This window comes from Nicotiana tabacum, chromosome 15 (genome assembly GCF_000715075.1).
Source record: "Nicotiana tabacum cultivar K326 chromosome 15, ASM71507v2, whole genome shotgun sequence".
NCBI lineage: Eukaryota > Viridiplantae > Streptophyta > Magnoliopsida > Solanales > Solanaceae > Nicotiana > Nicotiana tabacum.
The window spans coordinates 131,270,889-131,293,872 of NC_134094.1; the positions used below are offsets into that span (position 1 = coordinate 131,270,889).

General features: G+C 36.4%; 2 protein-coding genes across 3 annotated transcripts; one reads left to right on the forward strand and one right to left on the reverse strand.

Moving 5' to 3' along the window:
• Nucleotides 1-4,007: 4,007 nt before the first annotated feature.
• LOC107797130 (kinesin-like protein KIN-12B) lies at nucleotides 4,008-14,467 on the reverse strand. Of its 2 annotated transcripts, XM_016619993.2 has the most exons (16): nucleotides 13,991-14,467; nucleotides 12,657-12,794; nucleotides 12,214-12,297; nucleotides 11,974-12,099; nucleotides 11,819-11,878; nucleotides 11,679-11,732; nucleotides 11,482-11,574; nucleotides 10,509-10,604; nucleotides 10,112-10,257; nucleotides 9,032-9,181; nucleotides 8,807-8,936; nucleotides 7,442-8,701; nucleotides 7,254-7,352; nucleotides 7,018-7,170; nucleotides 6,139-6,939; nucleotides 4,008-4,507 (listed from the first exon to the last, which is right to left on the reverse strand). In XM_016619993.2, the coding sequence occupies exons 1-16, from the start codon at nucleotides 14,336-14,338 to the stop codon at nucleotides 4,232-4,234; spliced, it is 4,014 nt and encodes a 1,337-aa protein (XP_016475479.1). In that variant the 5' UTR covers nucleotides 14,339-14,467; the 3' UTR covers nucleotides 4,008-4,231. The 2 variants fall into 2 exon arrangements, with proteins under 2 accessions (XP_016475479.1, XP_075087399.1); XM_075231298.1 differs by lacking the exons at nucleotides 12,657-12,794; nucleotides 13,991-14,467 and adding an exon at nucleotides 12,481-12,613.
• A 2,445-nt stretch (nucleotides 14,468-16,912) lies between these two features.
• On the forward strand, nucleotides 16,913-17,698 carry LOC107797127 (uncharacterized). The gene has a single exon (XM_016619991.2). It carries the CDS (start codon nucleotides 16,913-16,915, stop codon nucleotides 17,696-17,698), a length of 786 nt encoding a protein of 261 aa, XP_016475477.2.
• Nucleotides 17,699-22,984: the final 5,286 nt, after the last annotated feature.

The window sequence follows — 22,984 nt, forward strand, 5'->3', positions numbered from 1 at the left end:
CACAAATAAGAGAACTATTGATGGATTTTGCCCTATGCTTTGCTTTGTGTTGTTAATTAATATTTTTTTTTTAGTATTTCTGACATGACCTTTTTATTATTGTTCTCTTATTCTAACATGTTAAGAATTATTTTCTTGAACCGAGGATCTTTCGAAAATAATCTCTTCGCCTTCAGAAGGTAAGGGTAAAATCTGTGTATACCTTATTCTCTCCAGAGCCAGCAATGTGGGATTACACTGGGTATACTTATGTTGTCGTTGTTGTTATTGTTTGCCCTATATGTTTCTTTTAAAGGTTAAAAATTACTTCGGTTAGGTGGTGTATCCAATCATATTAACTTATTATAGTTAAGTGATTAAAAAGATGATAATATATATCAATTTATTATGATTTAGTGAAAGTAATCTATGTACAAACAAATATTATGTCTTTTTTTTTATATATAAATACTCTATACGAATAAGTTTTTATTCCGTTGGAACATTTTACTCTTTATGTTCTTCATAAGTTTTGGATTATATGCTATAATGCATTAATCTAATGCTTTTATTACTTTAGGGGTTGGTGGGAAGCTAATGATATTACTTAATATCTTCACCATGTCAGAGCAATTTGCAGTTATTAATACTGTACTACGCGCTTTAATCATTGTACAAGTTATGGCATTATGATAATATGATATTACTTCACTTTGAATTATCAACTCTTGAAAGAAAAAAAAAAGTACGAAAATTTCCTTTCACTTTATGTCTCTTTCTTTCAACTTAAGCAGCAAATTTCTCTGATTTGGTTTCCTACCATATTTGATTTGAAATATGAGAAAAAACTTGTGCTACAATAGTTTAAATTCCTTCGTACTTAATCAGAAATTCTGATTTCGAACGTGGAAATTGAAAACCCATTCGTGGGGAGCGTTTTATCTCCTTTAGTAGATGGACGGGATATAAATCTGAATTAGTCGGATTAGTAGTTCAAGTACGAAATGCCTAAAGTTAGGAAAAAAGAAAAGAAAAAATAGGTTATGATTTTGAAGATTGAATAGCCAGCCCATCATTATGATTTCACCAACTAAATCTTTTACTTTCAAGCTTTAATATCATTATCAATATTCCTTTTTATCTCTAAGCAATATCTCAAGATTTTGAAAGGGAGTCTTGGCGTAACTGGTAAAGTTACTGCCATATGACCAGGAGGTTACGGGTTCGAGCAGAGAAAACAATCTCTTGCAAAAATACAGGGTAAAGTTGTGTACGATAGACCCTTGTGGTTCGGCCGTTCCCCAAATCTCGCACATAACGAGAGCTTAGTGCACCGGTTTGCCCTTTTAATATCTCAAGATTTTAGCTGTATGAAGGTGGATGGGATTTGATAATATATAATACTAGAGTAGTTTAGATAATGTCAAAGGAAAATATAAACATGATACAAACTTATTTTAAGATCATATCTTATTCTGACAAGATAAAAACTTTTTCAACGATATATCCTTGTAGAGATTGATTCATGTAAATTAATGTATTTATTTGGCTTCCTCCTCCTATAGAGTAAAAGAATGATGATTTTTAGTCCTTTAACTGGCCCCACTTTGATACGTAAAGCAAAGTGTATAGAATATTTTTTTTATTTTTAATGAAAGTCAGAAATAAGCCAAAAATTTGCATCCATAGAAAGATAGTCTCTTTTTTTAAGTTCAGTTATTTTCAGAGATTTGTTTCTCTCTATCAACTACCAAATATATCTATTATTATGGACCAGAAAAGGGAAAAGGCTTCGCCCATGTTACTATTTCAATGCCTTTTCCTATTCAAAGTGGTAGGTTTCATCTAGATGTCCTTTTCAATACAAATATGACTTGAGCAACAATCTTACTATAGGGTAGTGATAGTTGGGATCACTGGCGGAGTCAGGATTTTCGTTAAGAGCGTTCAAAAAAAAAGTTAAAAATTAGAAGAGATTATAGCTAGTGGGAATTGAACCAACGACCTCACAAAGACTTTGAATCCCCTTGACCACTAAACTATGCTTTTGGGTTGTAGTCAAAACATAAAATATAAAGGTATAAAATAGATTTTGACTAAAGTGTAATTTTTCGGCGCGAACTCCCTTCCGCCTCCTAAATCCGCCCCTAGTTAGGATCCTTTAACTCTTACCCAGAAGTTTAGGATTTGAGCACTAGAAATTGAGAACATTTCGGTGAAGAGCACTTAAGCTCCTTTAGAGGACCCACTTGGCGTGAATTCGGATTAGTTAGACCAATAGACTTCACATGCTGGACGATTAAACCGAAAAAGAAGAATTGAGACTTTGCAAGACCATAATATGTTGATAGCCTATTTGGCCAAAAATTTTTTGGGTCAAAAGTATTTTTTTTTTTTTGTCAAAAGTACTTTTTTCCAAAGTTAAGATGTTTGACCAAGCTTTTAGAAAGGAAAAAAAATGCTTTTGAGTAAAAGTAGAAGCAGTTTTTGAGAAGCAGAAAAAAAATAGCTTCTCTCCAAAAATACTTTTTTGAAAAATACTTTTAAAAAAAACTTGATCAAACACTAATCGCTACACAAAAGTGCTTTCAAATTAAGTAGCCAAACAGAAATTGCTTCTCCCCAAAATTACTTTTTTTAAAAGCAATTTTGAAAAAAAATATTTCTCAAAATAAATTGATTTCATAAGTTTGGCCCGGCTATAAGATTAAGCGCAAATGGCTGCTATCCAACAGCGTTAGATACTTGGATCATTCCAATATCCACAACTTTGTAAATTCTGGCAATTTGAATTACTATTGCATAAAAGACTAACTGAGAACAGACAGACAAAGAATTTATGGGTTCCACATTTTATTCTATGGCTAGGGCTGGAGCCTACTTGGTATATTTTATATCTACATATTTGAGTGAAAAAGAAGTGCCACTTAAGAAAAGGAACAAAATGGTCCACAAGTAGAAAGAGTTAGATGTCAAAGAAGACAATCCCATAAGCTACTTGTTTTATGGTCTTCATAACATGATAGACTAAAATATCAGCACAAGTTCAGGCGTTTCCTATGGACTGTCCCTTCTTGGATATATAAAAAGGCAGCATCATGCACTAAGCTCTCGCTATGCGCGGGGTTCGTGTATCAAGTCACAATAAAGAATTTCAGGTGAGTTGTCCATCATAGATGGAACTAATTACTTGAAAAATAAGGTAAGTAAGCTGCTCAAATAAGTGAAATTACACTTGATAGTATAAAAGTTATTTACGTTATCAGTGTACATAATTTTAAATATATGTTATAACTATTCTACGTAAATCTACTAGTCTGAGCCACTTGAAGATTGCCCCCTATCCACTTGACATGCAAACCAAGCAAATAAATGATCTAAGCTACTAAAACACATCAATGTTCATTCTTGGGATCTTTCCACAATTCCATACTTGTCTCTACTGCAGTATGTCCCACCCTATCCAAATAACGCATTCATTCAAATTCTAAACATAATTCGAAAAAAAATAATCATTTATCACATAAATTTTGGAAAACAATCCCCAAAAAGAAAAATCATTATCATCACATATTATCTTCTTTCACAGCTATATGCCTATATCAACGTATGGTTTTCACTCTTGTGCAGAATTATGGCCTCAACAACAACAATAACAAATCCAGTGTAATTCCACAAGTAGGGTCTGGGAGGGTAGTGTGTAGTGTGTACGTAATCTTCTTACCCCTACCTTGCGAAGGTAGAGACAAGTTTAGTTTCTTGGCTCAAGCAAAAGAAAATAAGATAATAAGATAACAATAGCAAGATAATAAGATAACAAAAGCAATGGAAATACCAGTATGGCAAAGAGATACGCTCGACTACCTACTAACCTTCTACCCTAATTCTCGCACTCCACGCCTTTTTAATATCCAACGAAAAAGAAACATAGGAAAAATTGTTTGATTCTTGATTTTGTAGATGAGCCATCCTAACTGTTCACTTTACTTGACACACTATGAGAGGGTAACAAAGAATGAATCCTCGAATACAATTGAAAACTGGTTTGTAATTGAATGGAGTGAGAGAATTCATATCTCTGAAACAATCAGGCAAAATGGATACAAGAGCTTGACAGATTCAAGCTGTTATTTTTCACAATTGGTTTAGACAATCACTATCATTAATTTTGAAGGAAAAAACAACAGCTTCCCAAACTATACATTACACTATTATTAATGCATACAACAACAATCTATGACGCGTTTCCTGTCTATAAATTGCATCTATCATACCCAGAGAACCAAGAAGAGGGCTCACCAAAGTTTGGTAAGTCCTCTTTAGTATTGTAGAATGGCTCAAACTCTTCTCTCCATCGCTGATCACCTGTCTCGGGGTCATCATATACGGGTCCTGATGTATCTTTAGGTAAATGGGGTTCTTCTGGTAACTGATTCAAATTGGTGATCTCTTTCCCGTATTTTTTCTTCAGTTTATCAATCTGTTTGTAAGCTTCATTAGCTTCTTGCTCCGCATAAATGGCTCGTTTCTGCATATTTCAGAAACTTGTTAGGATATTCTAGAAAGAAAGTATATATATACAAGCAAAAGTGACCAGTGGACGTACGCAGACAGAATGGGAAAAACAATATACTTGGAAGGCACATATATAACACGATACATTGTCCCAGTTTCCTTGTGTATGGGGATAAACAGTGGACCTTGCTGTATGGGGATAAACAGCAAGGTCTTACTCCCTAGGCAAGTCATATTTCTCCTAGGTTATTTTGTGCAATCATCACGAAGAGGTCTCTTAATTCTTGGAATCTACAGGAATGTTATTAAGAGACACAGAGAAAAGTCAGGGCAAGACGGTATTATTGATGTGTGGACACATAGCCAAGTATCTGCATTCAGCTACCTTTATAGATAGAATTCTTCACATTGTTTACCTGAAAGGACGTCCCATAAATAAGATAACTTCGTTTGTAATAGGATCAGAATGGTTTACTTATCAAATATGGAGACTGAATTTAAGAAAGAAACAAAGAAGGAAAACTCTTAACAGATTTCGACAACACACTTCCAAAGTCATGCAGCATCAGAATATTGGATTCCCAAAAACCAGGCAAAATATTCCTTCTAGATTAATATGTCAGTATATACCAGACAGATCTTTAATATCAGTCAATCATCTACACCTCAATCCCAAACAAAGTTGAGTGTGCTATTTGAATCCTCCAAAACCATTCAAACTCCATTCAGGCCCAACTAAGTCCAATATATACTAGTTTGCCTATGAATAATTTGTTTTTAAAGCAAATTAGGAGTTCCTCAGAACTGGAGATTCTCTAGATCACACACCCTTCTTTTATAACGGTGGTGTCCAGGCCAACTTGCGCACCTCGATCATTCAATCAGTAACCTGCTACCTCCCACTAGCACATGTATCATAAAACTCTGCTTAACAAGGTTTAGGCAGGTGGGAAGAAATCACTTTATGTTTTTTATCTCTACAGGGATTTAAACCGTGATTTCCAAGGTATTGACTCACTTCACTGACCATTAGGCCACACCCTTTGGGTGCCTCTAGATCACACACTTGTCCCTACACCAGCATACAAGTTCTAGGCCAGACAAAAAGACTCTTGCTAACGTGAAACTGTAACAATAAGTTATAAGCTTTAACCCCAATTAGAGAGTATTGATTATATGGATCAGTTCCTTCCATTGTGTTATGTTATGTCCTCAGCAAAACCTGTATTGATTCCAAGAAATTGTAGAGGTTGTTTAGCTTCCTTCCATGTTATACAAAGATATTAACTTTAGCTACTATATAGTTTTAGGAAGATCAAAGCAATAGAAGACTGTAACTAGATAACTAAAAATACCCAGTTATACTTGATTAAAGAATTATAAACATATTTCCTCATAATCTTACCAAACGAGTTCATACTATTGAAATCGAATAATATAAAATTAGTTTTAAAAAAAAAAAAGATAAACACAAAATGAACCTGTAAATTACTTGGAAATCTTGACATCTAAAAACAGTCAACAGGAAACTCATGTTATCCCTACACCGCATACAATCAAGAGAACCACTCAAGAAAACAAAAAGAACATATGTACTGCTAGAATAAATATAGTAAGAAGAAAACAATGGATTCCAAGACTCACCTCTGCAGCTGCAATAGTTTCTTCTGCTTCTTTTAGCCGTGCTAGCAATTCACCAGCTGCTTGTACAGCTTCAGCAGTATCCCTGAGTTGGTTCTGGAGCTCCTTGTTTTCATCCCTAAAGTAGCACCTTTCCTTTTCCCTCTCCACTTTCAGAGCTGAAAGTTCTGCAGCAAGAGCATTTATGAATTTAGATTCAGCGCCTCTAACTCCGGCTTTTGTGGCTGCTTTTTTAACATCTTCTATGCCAACTTGGACCTTCCTATGCCTCGCAAGCAGTTGAATATGTCTCTCCTCAAGTTCAGCATACTGTTCAATCATGCGTGCATGGCCCTGCATTGCCCTCTGCATTGCTTCTTTCAGCTCTTCCGAGCATTTCGTTTCCAGATCTAGTTCTTGTTTTCGTTTTCCAGACAATGTGCGGCTAGCTTGTAGGTCTAACCTCAACTCTTCTACCAAAGAAATCCACTTACTCTCTGTTTCAGTCCACTGAATTCTCTCCCTTTCAAGTCTCTGTTCAGAACTCTCCTCATCTGACTCTGGAATCGTGGATAAAGTTGGAGGCACACTGGGTTCACATGGATAAGTTAATTGTAGAAGAGAATTTCCTTTCCTGGATGACTTTGGTGAAAAGTCCACGTAAAACTGTAGCTGGCTCCTCAAATCCTGAATCTCCTCCAGCAAAACATCCCTCTCACCTAATTTAAAGAAATTACGATACCGCTCCAGCTCCTCTTGAACTCTTCTTAGTTCAAGTCTGGCACTTAAAACTTCAGGATGATTTTCATACTTTGCCTTCAGAAGCTGCAGCAAATGACAAATGAAACATGTTTAGGGGAAACAAAAACATTTCAGAAGACAAATTTCAGGTCAGATGCATGCCTTATGCTCATGAATCAGTGCCAACAACTCATCCTCCATGAACTCCTCCTTTGGTAAAATTCCATCCATATAACTCTCAAGGCGAATGATCTTATCTTCACGTGTTTGGCTAATTATAGCATTGCATTCTCGTTCATGTTTGTATTGCTGGATCTGCCATTGGTTGCAAAGCAGGTCAAAGGGATGAAGAAATAATGAAAATTGGCAGGTTCCGTGATTGAACAAATCAAACATACCAAACGATTGAGTTGCATGATCTCAGAAGTTTGCTTGGCACGTATATCTTCAAGTGCCATCTCTCTCCGTATAGCTCCAGCCAAGACCTTTTCTACTGCCTGTAAAAAGTTAGAATGGTTGCACAGGCATAAGAATCATGCAAGACTAAAATAACCAAAAACTCCAGTTTTTAAATCTTCCAACTTACTTTAGGTACTACTTGAATCTGTGAGTTTTCGCAGGACTGTGATCCAGTTTCAGATGCCAACTGTGATCCATTAACAGGTACCAACTGCAAATTTGAGCCATCATCGGCATCTTTAAGCTCTTGCAGCGAATTTCTTGCCTTACATTTACTACACAAAAATGTTGAACCTCCTTCAAATGATTCATCGTCTTCTATAACAGTTTGAACTCCAACATCTATTTTAGCAACTGGTATAATTGCACTAATTTCAGAAGGCTTGCAAGAAAATCTGACCGAGGAGCGCCTCAAAGATGTACTTTGTCTATGAGTACTAATAATTTCAAGTCCCCGCTGAAGACTAGCCGCCAAATGCTCAGTTGATGTGAAACAACTTTTGTGTCTTTGACTTGTTAGAGAATTCAAACAAATACTGTTTGATGGTTTTGTGAAGGACAAGTTCGGGTTATCCATTTTATCTCCAAGATCCTTTTCTGAAGCACTCAGCATTGAAGTCCTAAGACTTTTTCTACCGCTATTAGCTCTTGGTGAAACACTTGGAGTGGGAGAGTCTAAAATAGGCGACACATCACATGGAACTATACTGAGGTTAGTGCAGGTTGTATTGCCCTCCAAGCATTTAGAAGAGTTCTCTGGAGTCCGTTCAGAATATTGCTCTGATGGAGAGTCCTCTACCACTTCCCTTCGTCCTTGATTTAGCATATCGCTGGCAGAAGACAGAAGATACTCATCTTCAGTTGGCTTCATAGAAGAATCATTACCTAGCTTTTTCACTAATGAATGATCCGAATCAGCCTCAACAGTTTCTCCTATGCTACCTTCGCAAAACGACTCGTCCACAATTAAACTCTTCTTGGTGTTCTGAAGTCCATCAACAGTATCATTTTCATGCTCGACAACTGTGTCAGATACCTCTTCTTCCATGGTAACATCCGTATCCTCGGAGCCTTGCTCCCTGTTGCAGTCATTCTCATTTTCCCCATGCTGTACTGCAGAATCAAGTAGTGATGAACCTTTTGAAAAAGTCTTCCGCAGGATCCCAAGCATACTATTCTCTTTGCTGCCTCCGGACAAGAGACCTAACAGTTCGGCTTCGTCCACAATTTCCATTTCTGTATCACCGTCACCATCAATAGGTAGTGTCACTGGACGGTTAAGACTGAATTTTAATTGATTTAAACTTCTGCGAACACTCCACCCTGATGAATAATTTCCATTTTGATCTGCTTGATATCCATTTGCCTTCATTCTTAGCAGTTCCTCCTAGTTAGAGTAAAGGAAAAAAGAGGCATTCAACCAGTTGTCATAATTGAGAGATGCACCTTAAGTTCAAGATGCATCAGTCACAGGTAGAGGAACAGAGTTTACCCGTAGCTGACGTATAACTTCTCTCAAAGCATTTACATCATCTTGCATTTCTTCATTGACTACCGCCTTATTCTTGATTGCCTTTGCACGTTGGGCAAATCTCAGGGTACTGAAAGTCTCACTCTTACAACTGCATTACCGAAAAGAACTAAGAGTTCTAGATATAATGAAGATAAACAGAGTGGAGAGCGAAAATCGCACTGAAATGTGGGGCTGTGAATCTACCTTTGGGATGGAGAAACGGCACAGATCATTGCAAGCTTTGCGTTCCCGCCGAGAGATTCCTGTAGCAAAAATGTCAACTTGGAATCTCTATAGGGTATGTGCCTATGCTTGCCCGTTTGAGAAACTTCTGCAAGAATGTTTATTAAATTCCTGTAAATTTCAAAAAGTAGTGGGATCAGTAGCATATACAAATATTCTAGCTAATAGTGAAAAATATGAGTCTTTAGTAAGTCCCTGAAAGGTACGTAACCCCAGCAATAAAGGGCATATAGCATTAACCACTATATTCTAAGACCTCTACTTGGATATATTGAATCTTAGATACCAAACATTTACTCCTATATATCATTGCTAGTCTCATAACCGTTTTACAAAACTTGCCTTTCACTTTGATAAGTGTCATCCAATCGCGTAACACTTCTGTATCATTCCTCCAATTTATCCATTCTATTACATCTTTATCTATCATGGCATACTCCTGAAAGACAGCCTAGATATCTTAACTGTCAGCACTTACACCTAAACGGTACCTATGAGAAAATAAGAAATGAGAGAAGAATATTGATTACTAGATGATTTCAAGAATACAAGACCTGCTTATTTATAGGTAACCACAGACACAAATGATATATGTCGAATTTGAAAGATGAGACAATATCTAACCGAAGAACTTAAAGCTTCATCTATTCTAACTCAATAACTGACATTTTAATACTCACTTAACACTCTAACACGCTTCTCTGCTTATTGGAAAATATAGAAAGTAAATAGTCAACGAAATCTCGCCATAAAAGTTTCAATTCAGGAACTGACCAGAATAACCGATAACGTCCGGAAAGATCAGTTACAGGGTATCAGTTAAGGAAAGTAAGAAATATTGTTTCATCTTAGAGTGGACTCAATTCTATTCGTCTTCAATCCATTGGTTATAGAGTGGACTCAATTCTATTCGTCTTCAATCCATTGGTTATAGGAAAGTATGCAATTCCTAGTCACATACATTAACAATGAGTTGTAACCTCCTTGAGAGCTAAACCAAGAACAGTTCTTTTTCGCAAAATGATAAAGAAACAAACGTACCCCAACTGTGAAAGTGATCTGTTGATGTTCCCTGCTTCCTTCAGGCGCTCACCTGCTGCACCAGTTAGCTTTTGCCTTTCTGATCCAGCAAGATCAACAAGATTTATTCTACTCCTCTTTAGGTGGCTTAAACCATCTGCCAAGCTCTGAAATTGAAAGTTTAGAATAGCCAAACAAGAGAATTTTCAGATCTCAATAATAACCAAATAATTTATTATGCTAGCATCTTGCATGCACACTGAGTACATGCAAATTATAACTGCTATTAGAACAGCATAATAACGGATAACAGACAATGCCTAACTTGGCATACCACAACTGTGGTATTATGAATTTAGATAACTTGGCATTTAAAAGAATTCAGATTATTGTCAGAAAGGACATAAGATTGTATCACCTTGCATCGTGATTCAACAACACAGGTGAATACACTGTGAGAACGTGAACTCTCAGCATTTATACTAGTAGCACCAGTTCTCCTGTTTGACAGTCCCTGTAATAATTGAGAAAGTTCCGTAAGCTTTTCTGAGTGTACCAGTCCATTTTATCGTAAAAACTCCAGAAGACCAAGTAAAAGAATTAGAAAAAACTACTAACAATAACTTATGACACTGATCTAAGATTAACTTGCTAAATGATAGACTCCATTTGAGAATGGATGCCAGTCGATACCTAATGATTATCTTCCAATTAAGTACCAGCCAGGATACAAATAAGAAAACACAAATAAAATTTTGTATATACCCCACACCCTCCCTATTTAAACGAATTATGTTCATTTATGGGAAAAAGTGCAGCAGAGACCCCAGTGATAAAATTCTTTTTGACAAGTACCTCAGTGATGAAATTTAAGAAAAGACAAAAATAAGCTGCAGCAGAGACCCCAGTGATAAAATTCTTTTTGACAAGTACCTCAGTGATGAAATTTAAGAAAAGACAAAAATAAGCTGCAGCATAAGGATCTAGAAGGCAAGGCATTAGCATTAGGACACCAAAACTTCTGTCCTTCCATCTTTCAGAAAATCAAAATAATGAGCAAACCAGGGGACAAAACAAAAAAAAAGTTCCAAATGTGATTCGAAAATTAAGATTGAGCTTCCTTGTCAGATACTTTGATATTTGCAGTAAATAAGTAAGTGCTTAGCAAGAAAGGCAGTCGAACTTAATCATTTATGTTACTGCACATTCTGCACCTAAGTAAGTTTTGGTTTATTATCCATTTCACATTACCGTCTAATTGATTTACCTACTGCACAGATTCTCCTGGCTAACTGTTTTCCTTTTACTGGTCTATTCTATCTGGCAAACCTAGTCATGCCTGCATTACTCTGTCTAATAAAGTGTAATAAAAAGATAGAAGCAGTCTGAACCTTCATCAAAAGCTTTGTCACATCCTTCATGGTGGAAACACATTCCTCAGTCAAATTTTCCACATAAACACCTGTTCTTACATCTTCCCTAATCTGAAAGGAGAAGGCAAATTGCAAATATTTTAACAAATAAATAGAAGTCAGGATACAGATAACGGTTACAACACTCATCTTCTATGTTTTATTTCCTTTTTTACCTGGAGGTTTCTTTGACTAGGATCCAACAAATCAGTGATTTGCTCATTGTATATCTGTACATAATTAATGTTAAAGATTAAACAACTGCAAGTATAGTCTTTGTTTCACCATGAAAACGGCCAGGGCCAGTCAAATTAACCTCAAGAAAAGAACATTGACACTGATACATGAGCTGCTTGTCGGCATGCTTGGTTTGTTCCTGAAAAGAAAATGCATACATTACGGAATTGATTTTATACAACATATCAAATCCAGGACACTGAGAATTGGAAGATCACAGAGACAACATATCACCTCCTTAATACGTTCAAATAGCTGCTGAAAAACGCGTGGGGCTAAGCCCTGTTGATCATTGGTTAAATTTTCTTCCAACAAGGCGTTGGCTGGTCCCCAAATTGTATATGTCTTTCCGCTACCAGTCTGATCAAAGTCAATCACATTAAAATGTTATTGTATCATGTCAGCGCGAGAAAGAACATTTGGAGTTGTGCAGGCATATTTAACATGTAGCAGGATGTGGTAGGCTAACACTACCTGTCCATAAGCAAATACTGAGCTGTTAAACCCAGCAAGACAATTTTCAACAAGAGGAGCTCCCAGATGCTGGTATATATCAAGCTGAAAGAACAATAAGAAAGAAGGGTCAAGTGCATGTCACTTTCATTATTCTCCTTTTTGTATACTTTTTATATTGAAGAAAAGAACAATAACAAGGAAGAATCAACCATAGTTATCAGATTAGAATATACTCAATACACCTATTTCCTCCTAAAGCCTAGGTAACAGGTTATTACTTTTTACCTGTGTTGATTGAGTATCTGCAATAGAGTCAAATGTAAATGTATGCCCAGCTATTGATAAAGAATCATTAGCGACTTTCTGGACGACAACTTCCCCTTCCCATAGTTATCAGATTAGAATATACTCAATACAGCTATTTCCTCCTAAAGCCTAGGTAACAGGTTATTACTTTTTACCTGTGTTGATTGAGTATCTGCAATAGAGTCAAATGTAAATGTATGCCCAGCTATTGATAAAGAATCATTAGCGACTTTCTGGACGGCAACTTCCCCTTCTTCCTCATCCTTGGTTGGCGGCCTCATCCTCACTATGACCTGATTTAACAAGAAAAGTTGCAGGAATCAATACAGGACCTACCAGCACTAGGCACTTAGACAATGCCTGTTTGAACCAATCAAACAGAAGGCAGAGTGCCAGACAAAAGAAAGTGGATCAAATATCATTTGGAAGAAACAGCAAGCCAGTATTGATAACAGTAAACCAAGTCACACTCAGCATTTTAAAAAAGTAAAACCAATGCATATAAATGTATGCTCCCATTAATGAAAACTAGAAACTAGAAAACCATTAAGGCATTTTTTTATAATTGTGATATCATATCACAGGACAGTTTGCGCGCACCTTGACTAATTCTACAGAATACCTGCTACCTCCAACTAGCAACAGGTACCGAGTAACTTTGTCCACCAAGTCTTGACCATTAGGCCACACCCTTGGGTGCAACATACTTCATCTTATATCCCGTACGGATAGAGTCAAAGTTGCTCGGACACGGGTGCGGATCTAGAGGTCGGATCCTTCGAGATATAAATTCTGAGATTCGGGGATACGGATCCTAGTACGGATACGGTTGCGGGAATCCGGCTAAAATAATTCAAAAATATAAAAATATCTTTAAATTATGAGAAATTTTATGGAATACTTACGTATAGCTTGTAAAGTGTGTATTTCTTTTTTATTCTCAAGTTGTAGATAAGTAAAGGATTGATTTTCTAGATAAAGTATGTTATTTTCTTCAAATTTACTCTGATTTTGGTTCTGATTTCGGGAATCAAATTGTATCTCGTCTCGAATTTTTCCGTCGTCGTGGTCAAAGTACCCAAAATTGTTTGACCAGATCCAGTACGGATCCCATACCCACACTCATACTAGTGTTGTGTCGACACGGGTGCGGCACCTAAACTGCCGTATCGGAGCAACTTAGGATAGAGTTGATGGTATGGGTTCGGCAGAACCCAATAACTTTGGCCCAAACCATGTATGTACAAATTATTAATTCCGAAACTCAAAAGGGTTAGAATCCAGAATTCATAAACTTTAAATCATGATCCGCCTCTGCAGTTATATCTCCAACATCGAAACAACAATTTAAACAATAGCTAACCTTAAATCCTAAACAAGTTCAGATCGGCTATAGTAACCTTCTATATCAACTCTGCTATTTTTGGACCTGTTTAATTCAATCTCGAAAAAAGGAGCAAAAATTAGGGTAATTTTCCCTGACAATTACCTTGACTCCAGAGTCAGAAGATCCAGCGTTGCCATTCTCAGTACCAACGGACTCCAAATTGAGCTTCCGTTTCAAATTATTGGAGTTAGGCGGCGGACGGGGAGGTAGAGGACTCTTGATCTTCAATCCAACGGCCGGGGACGAGTTTGGATCGGTCAGGTGATTCATCGGAGGAGCATTTTCTTTAGATGATTTGTTATGCTTTCTGTTACTGTTACTACTAGGGTTGATAGGTGATGTTGTGAATTTCTGCTTTAAAGAGCTAGGATTTGGAGATGATGGCATTGTAGCTGCGGCCTCGTTATTCTCCCTTAAGATTGTGTTTCTCTGTTGCGTAAAGTGCTTCATTTTTTTTGAAATGGTGAAGGTGAAGATGAAGAAGAAAAGGGGATTAGGGTTTTGAGGGAGAAGAAGTAGCCGTTGGGACGTTGGGTATTTGATGAATTTGAATTGAAATGAGAGGGGAAATGGGGGGTGTAAAAGGTATAGGAGAGAGAACGGGGTAATGATTTGTCTTCTTTTACCGTAAGCTGACTTTACGTATGATTAATCTCAACCTCAGTTCACATGTGGGCTGTGGCACGTGGCTTTATTACCCATTTGTTTAACTTCAACGAATTGTAGCGGATTAGCAGTGATAAAGTGTCTCTCGTACCCTATAACATATAGTTTACGCATTCGATGTAAGAAAGCAGCCACTAATCAGATGCGGATTCAGAATTTCGAGAATATGAATGCACCATTGATACTTTAGGAAAACTAAAATAAAAGTGAGGCTTAAGAATAAGCAATTACCTTAAGTTAGCAAGAAATAAGGGGCCAAAACTAGTAAACCACTTTGCCTCTTTTGATCATGGGTGTCATCCAGTAATAATAAGTCATTTTTCACAAATTATATACATACAACAACAACAACAACAACAATCCAGTATAATCCCACTAGTGGGGTCTCTGGAGGGTAGTTTATACGCAGACCTTACCCCAACAACAATCTAATATAATCCCACTAGTGGGGTCTCTGGAGGGTAGTTTATACGCAGACCTTACCCCTACCCTAGGGCAGAGAGGTTGTTTCCGATAGACCCTCGGCTTCCTCCCTCCAAGAACTCACCACCTTACTCTTGGGGTGACTCGAACTCACAACCTTTTGATTTGAGTCATATTTTCACCCACTCGAATGGTAGTACTTTCTCTATTCTCCGATTGTCTGACTACAACACTAATTTGAACAAGGTGAAGCTGAGCCTAATACACTTTACGAAAAATTTATAACTTTAAGATCGATTTAGGTCCAAAATTTGTAAGGACCATGAAATAGAATCGTGAACCAGCAGCTAAAGCAACGTTCGATTTAACAAATTCGGTTAGCTCATTGTTTTCCAGTCTTCATATCATAATCTCAAAACAACGTTGACCATATTTTTTTCTTTATTTTTTCTTATTACATATGGGATGTGTGGGAGGAAAAGGGAAAAGGATAATGGAAATTGAACTCACCTTATTATGTGGAAAACTTTCACGATATCACTAAACAATTGACGGTTCTTTATGCATAACCTCAACAGAACGTATAATTTAAATAATTCTTTAATCATTCCTTAATATGACACAAGAGGTAAGACCGTAAGAGTATACCACATTGTAGGATCCGGACCCGAAATGATTAGTAATTATTAACATACATAGTCGCTATCAAAATAATGATCGAAAATATATATTTTTTATATATATATTGTGTATGTTATATACAAAAATTATACAAATTTTATAAACTTTTTCGACTATCGAATATAAATTATTTCTAGCGCGAACTAAAAGGTGAAAAAGTCCTTTTTGAAAATGACTTTGTTCTAGATATGAAAATGAGGAAGAAGAAAAAAAATGACAGATCAGATTTTTGAAAATGCATATGGATCTTGAAATGGGTCAAGAACAGTCAAAGCCACAGCTCACATGGCTTGTTTCTTTTTTATTCTCATCTTGAAATGGTAGTACTTCTACTTATGTTGCAAAAAAAAAAAAAGTAGGCAGATGTACAAAACATCTTGTATTTATGTAAGGTCCGAAAAAAGGTCGTACCCCAAGAGATATAATGTAAACAACTTATCATAATACAAGCATTAGTTGTTTGTTTCCACAACTCGAACCCGTGACCTATAGGTTACAAAAATATTTCAAAATAAGAGTTTCTGTAAAACCATTTTGAAAGTAGTATGAAGCTATGACACAATATTAAGCCTTAATAATCAACAACATGGTTGGTGAAAACTTCCACTAATATCACTAATCACTACTTCTTTTCTGTTATAAGAAAAATCAAATTATGGTAGATGTCTATGTCTATTCTTCCTCCATGATCTTCTCAAATGCTTAATGATATATTCAATGACATATTTCTATGTTTAATGACATATTCAATGACATATTTTTCTTCACTTTTTATGCATATATAAAGGCCTTATAATAGATAGAAAAATACACACAATTGAAGAAGATATAAGAATGTCTCTTCCTCTCTTTCTCTCTATATCTCTTAGCTTGTTTTTCCTTGTTCTATATTATTACTTTTAGTAATATTTATAATACGTTATCAACACGAATTAGCTTCTACTCAAGTCTGATCCGGTACACACTAGCTACCACCACTCTGCTTTTTATTTTCATTATGTCAAATTTATCAAAGCTTGAATTTGTGGCACTTGACATCTCCGGAAAGAATTATTTATCATGGGTCCTTGATGCTGAAATTCACCTTGCTGCAAAAAGCTCTTGAAAATACTATTATACAAGAAAATGAAACATCATGCCGGGATAAAGCAAAGGCTATGATTTTCCTTCATCATCATCTCGATGAAGGGTTAAAGACCGAATACTTAACCCTAAAGGATTCATTTGAATTATGGAGCAGTTTGAAGGAACGATATGAAGGCAACGATATTGCCAAGAGCTCGATATGAATGGATTCACTTACGGTTACAAGATTTTAAAAATGTAAGTGAATATAATTCTGTTGTATTCAGGATAACTTCCCAACTTAAATTATGTGGGAAAATTGTGAATGATAAGGATTTACTGGAAAAGACTCTTTCTACTTTTCATGCATCAAATATGGTATTGCAGCAACAATACCGTGAAAAGGGTTTAAAGAAATATTCTAAATTAATCTCATGCCTCCTGGTGGCTGAGCAACATAATACCCTTTTAATAAAAAATTATGAAGCTCGTCCCACTGGATCTGCACCATTTTCCGAAGTGAATATGGTAGCAGCTACTCAAAAGTATGAAAGAAGACAAAATCATTATCGTGGTCGTGGCCGTGGCCATAGTCGTGGACATGGACAAGGACATGGAAGGGGACGAAATAATTATCATCATCATGGCGGAAATAAACAAGAAAACAATAAGGATCCTCAAAATAATCCTTTGAAAGGCAGAGTTAATATTTGCCACAAGTGTGGTATGAAAGGTCATTGGGTTCGTGTTTGTCGTACAGCTGACCATTTTGTTAAACTTTATCAAGCATCCAATAAAAGAAAAGATAATAATGTGGAGGCACACTTGACTTTTCAAATTGATGATGATAAAGCAGGCCCCTCAAACAAATATGATGATGTTGAGATAAATCTTGCATATAAAGATGATGATTTTGGAGGCCTTGCAGATATTACTCATTTAGAAGCTGGAGACTTCTTTGAAGATATTGACTGAGGAATTGATTATCTTACTGGGGAATAAAGCTTTAAGAAAAGTTATTATTTTCATATTATGTCTTTATGTAGTTTGTTCTTCTTAAGTGTACTTTCCTAAAGCATCATATATGTTAGTTTCTATATTCCTCGTGTAATTTCTAATATTTTTTTTATTTATAGTCTTTCGTATTTCTTGTGATATACTTTTTGTTTATTTATGAAGAATATGAAAATTCTCCAGTCTTCAGTTAGATCCAAGATCAATAAAGATGATATATGTCTTTTTGATAGTGCTATAACACATACTATTTTAAGAGATACAAGATATTTCTCTTATTTGGTGATGAAAGAAGCCAATGTTAATACAATATCTGATAGTACAAGATTAATTGAAGGCTCAGGAAGAGCAAATTTATTACTACCCGGAGGAACAAATTTGGTTATTAACGAAGCATTATATTGTAGTAAGTCTCAAAGAAACTTACTAAGTTTCAAAGATATTCGCCAAATTGGATATCACATTGAGACTACAAATAATAAAAAGATTGAATATCTTTATATTACTACAATAAAGTCGGGTAAGAAATATGTGCTTGAAATATTACCTGCCATTTCCTCCGGCTTATATTACACAAGTATTAGCAGGATTGAAACGCATGCCATAGTAAATGAAAAGTTTACTAATCAAGATAATTTTATTATTTGGCATGACCGGTTGGGTCATCCTGGTTCTACTATGATGCATAAAATAATTGAGAATTCACATGGACATTCAATGAAAAACCAAAAGATTCTTCAATTTAAGGAATTCTCTTGTGCTGCATGTTCTCAAGGCAAATTAATTATTAGACCATCAACTATTAAAGTTAGGATGGAATCCCCTACATTTCTGGAACGTATACAGGGTGATATATGTGGGCCCATTCACCCTCCATGTGGACTATTTAGATATTATATGATTTTGGTAGATGCATCTGCAAGATGGTCACATGTGTGCTTATTATCAACTCGCAATATGGCATTTGCGAGATTGTTGGCTCAAATAATAAAGCTAAGAGCACAATTTCCAGATTATACAATTAAGACAATTCGTCTTGATAATGCTGGTGAGTTTACATCTCAGGCCTTTACTGATTATTGTATATCAACTGGATAACAATTGAGCATTCGGCTGCTCATGTTCATACACAAAATGGTCTAGCAGAATCATTGATCAAACGCCTCCAATTAATTGCTAGACCAATGCTTATGAGAACAAAACTCTCCATTTCAGTATGGGGTCATGTTATTTTGCATGCAGCATCACTTGTGCGGATAAGGCCCACAAGTTATCATAAAGTCTCCCCATTGCAATTGGATTTTGGTCAGGAGCCAAATATTTCCCATCTTAGAATATTTGGATGTGCGGTATATGTTCCAATTGCTCAACCACAACGCACAAAGATGGGTCTCCAAAGAAGGTTGGGGATATATGTTGGTATGAATCTCCTTCTATTATAAAATATCTGGAGCCTATGACTGGAGATTTTTTTACTGCAAGATTTTCTGATTGCCATTTTGATGAATCAGTATACCCAACATTAGGGGGAGAAAATAAGCAGCTCAGAAAGGATTTAGATTGGATTGTATTATCACTATCTATGATGACCCAAAAGGTCATCTTATATTTTAGAACTCGAATATGCGCTCTTAAGCCTTAAAAATCTTATTTTTACCCTCCTACATTTATGTTGAAAACTAATGAAAATAAGAATTTTTGCCTTAAAAGTTAATTTTAGTTGACTTCGATCAATATTTTTGGTAAACGGGCTCGGATACGTGCTTTGACGGTTCCGGTAGGTCCGTATCAAATTATGGGACCTGGGCGTATATCCGGAATCCAATTCGGAAGTCCCTAACTTGAGTTATGATTTTTTCTATGAAAATTAAAAGTTTGGAAATTATTTGTTTTTAAGAATTTATTGATATTTGGCATTGTTAGTATCGGGTTCGTATTTTGGTTCCGGAGCCCGGTACATGTTCATTATGATATTTAAGACATGTCTGTGAAATTTGGTGAGAAACGGAGTTGATTTGACGTGATTCGAACGTCCAGTTGAGAAAATAGAAATTTTAAAGTGTTCTTGAGAATTTCATTTGATTTGCAGGTCCATATGATGTTTTTAGACTTATGTGCATGTTTGGTTTGGAGCCCCAAGGGCTCGGGTGAGTTTCGGATAGGCTACGGGGTGATTTGCACTTAGAAAATCTGACATTTTTGCTGCAGCAGCTGTTCTGGTGTGCCCTTCTTCGCGTTCGCGTAGGTAGTGTCGCGAACGCGAAAGGTAAAATGGGGCAAGGGAATTTTCTTCTTCGCGAACGCGAAGGACTAGTCGCGAATGCGAAGCGTTGGGGGTGGTACCCTTCGCGAACGCGATCTGTCTCACGCGAACACGATAGTTTAAGGGACCTGGGGGAGGGGGGTCATGTTCTTCTACGCGAACGCGTCCACGGGGTCGTGAACATGAAGGCTTGGGGGGAGCTGCCTTATGAGAATACGTAGAAAGACTCACGAACGCGAAGGCCTTAGGCCGCTGTGCATCGCGAACGTAGCAGGCCTCTTGCGAACGCGATGAAGGCATGTCCAGTGACTTAAAACAGACTCCAAACGCGAGTTTAAGCCATTTCTTCAATATTTTTCAAGAGTCAAACGGGTATAGGCGATTTTCAAGAGTCATTTTCTTCCCCAAAGTGTTGGTAAGTGATTCTAAACCATTTTCTTTCAATTACCCATTACATTTTATGAATTATCAACCTAAAATCTAGAGTTTTCATGGTAGAATTAGGGATTATGGTAGAAACTAAGGATTTCGGGAATTTGAGGATTTAGACCCCAATTTGAGGTCGGATTCCAAAACTAATTACATATTCGGGCTCAGGGGTGAATGGGTAAAAAGATTTTGGTCCGAACCTCGGGTTTTGACCAAGCGGGCCTGGGGTTGATTTTTCGACTTTTTGGAGAAAAATTTGGGAAATTTAATTTATGAAATATAATTGATTCCTTTAGCAATATTTGATATTATTGAGTCATTTTTGAATAGGTACGAGTGAATTGGAGGTGAATTCCAAAGGAAAAGCTGTGATTGAGAATTTAAGTGGCCTTCGGAGCGAGGTAAGTGTTGTGTCTAACTTTGGCTTGAGGGAATAGGTATTGTGTGTGTATTTGCTACGTGTTTTGTTGTTGAATACGACGTATAGTTGAGATGACGAGCATCTATACGTTGTGGTCGAGTCATAGCATGCGAGTGAAATCCCATTTCTTGCAAATTTGTAGTCTTAAATCTTGTTATCCATGCTTATTGTTGTTGTTGAAATTTTGGGAGACTTGTATCCGGTTCCACCAAGGTCGATAAAATTGTGAATATTGATTCAAGGTCGAGATGTTAAATTATGAAAGTAATCATTGACGAAATATTGATTTATTGTGAAACTTCTCTCTATCCGTTGTTATTGATTCTGTGAATTGTGAGGAAGAGTGTAAAGCACGAAGAGTGATGCCGTGCATAATCTAACTATATTGTGAGGAAGAGTGTAAAGCACGAAGGGTGATGCCGTGCATAATCTAACTATATTGTGAGGAAGAGTGTAAAGCACGAAGGGTGATGTCGTGCATAATTTAATTATATTGTGAGGAAGAGTGTAAATCACGAAGGGTGATGCCGTGCATAATTTAATTATATTGTGAGGAAGAGTGTAAAGCACGAAGGGTGATGTCGTGCATAATCTTTTTATATTGTGAGAAAGAGTGTAAAGCACGAAGGGTGATGCCGTGCATGAATTATTTATATTATGAGGAAGAGAGTAAAAGTACGAAGGGTGATGCCGTGCAGTTTTCCTTTGTTGTTTTAATTGCTCAATTCGTCTAAGGATTTTCTGTTTAATTCTGTCTTTTCATTATTCTCACTCTTTATGTTGTATTTCCCCCACTGAATGTCTCATTTCCCATTATTTCTACGTTATTGCTTTATTTATTGTTGTTGCCACTAGCATGATTATACTGTTCAGGTTATATGTGGGTGTCTTGTCCTAGCCTCGTCACTACTTCGCCGAGGTTAGGCTCGACACTTACTAGTACATGGGGTCGGTTGTACTGATACTGCACTCTGCACTTTCTGTGCAGACTTTGATACCGGTTCAGGTTGATCGAGATTTTGCTATTGGTCCGCTGTCCGGAGACTCAAGGTAGATCTGTCGGCGTTCACAGACCTTGAAGTCCCCGTTTTCTTTTTATGTCATTATTGTTCTCTTTCATTCAGACAATTGTATTTCTTCCAGACTATTACTTGTAGTAAATTCTAGAATACTCGTGAATTGTGACTCCAGATTCGGGTGGTAGTAATTAATACAGTTTTATGAGATTTCGCACTTATTATATTTTATCTTAATTAATTATTGTTAATTACTGAATGAAAATAAGGAATTGGCTTAATGATTCTCTAACGTTGGCTTGCCTAGCAAGTGAAATATTAGGCGCCATTATGGTCCCGTCGGTAAAAACTTTCGGGTCGTGACACTATCTCATTTAGATCCTCGAACAAATCAATGTGAACAAGAGGTTCAAAAGATAATTCATTTATAAAATATTACAAATCAACTACCAGATGCATTCACTGACCTACCAAGGGTGACTAAGTCACATATTTCAGCTGTTAATGCTCCAATTCGAGTTGATATCCCGATAGGACAATCAATTAAAGCAAATGAGTTTAAAACACGCTTGAAACGTGGTAGACCAATCGGTTCTAAGGATAAAAATTCTCGAAAAAGAAAAGGAGTAAATGATCAAAGTGATCATAATAAGAAGGTAGTGGCTCAAGAAGAGCACGGAGACATAACAAATGATAAAACCTCAAGGGAGGTTCAGGTACCTAAAAATAATGAGAATAGAGAGATCTCAATAAGTTATGTCTCAACGGAAAAAATATGGAACCAAAATAATATTGTTATCGATAACATTTTTGTTTATAATGTCGCTGTTGAAATAATGCAACAAGATGAGGATCTTGAACCAAAATCTGTTGATGAATGTAGACAGAGAAATGATTGGCCAAAATGGAAAGATTCTATCCAGACAGAATTAACTTCACTTGCGAAACGTGAAGTTTTTGGGCATGTAGTCCAAACACCAAATGGTGTTAAGCCTGTTGGCTATAAATGGATTTTTGTACGTAAAAGTAATGATAAAAATGAGGTACAAAGATATAAGGCACGCCTTGTTGCACAAGGATTTTCAAAAGGCCTGGTATCGATTATGAAGAGACGTATT

Bases quoted from the DNA above. Each gene is read 5' to 3' on its own strand.
- LOC107797127 (XM_016619991.2), top strand. From the start codon at position 16,913: ATGAAGGCAACGATATTGCCAAGAGCTCGATATGAATGGATTCACTTA.
- LOC107797130 (XM_016619993.2), bottom strand. From the start codon at position 14,338: ATGAAGCACTTTACGCAACAGAGAAACACAATCTTAAGGGAGAATAAC. The intron at 10,605-11,481 runs GTTCAGACTGCT...CAATTATTACAG, and splicing joins TGACAAAGCTTTTGATGAAG to GGACTGTCAAACAGGAGAAC. The intron at 8,702-8,806 runs GTAAACTCTGTT...TACTCTAACTAG, and splicing joins AAGTTATACGTCAGCTACGG to GAGGAACTGCTAAGAATGAA.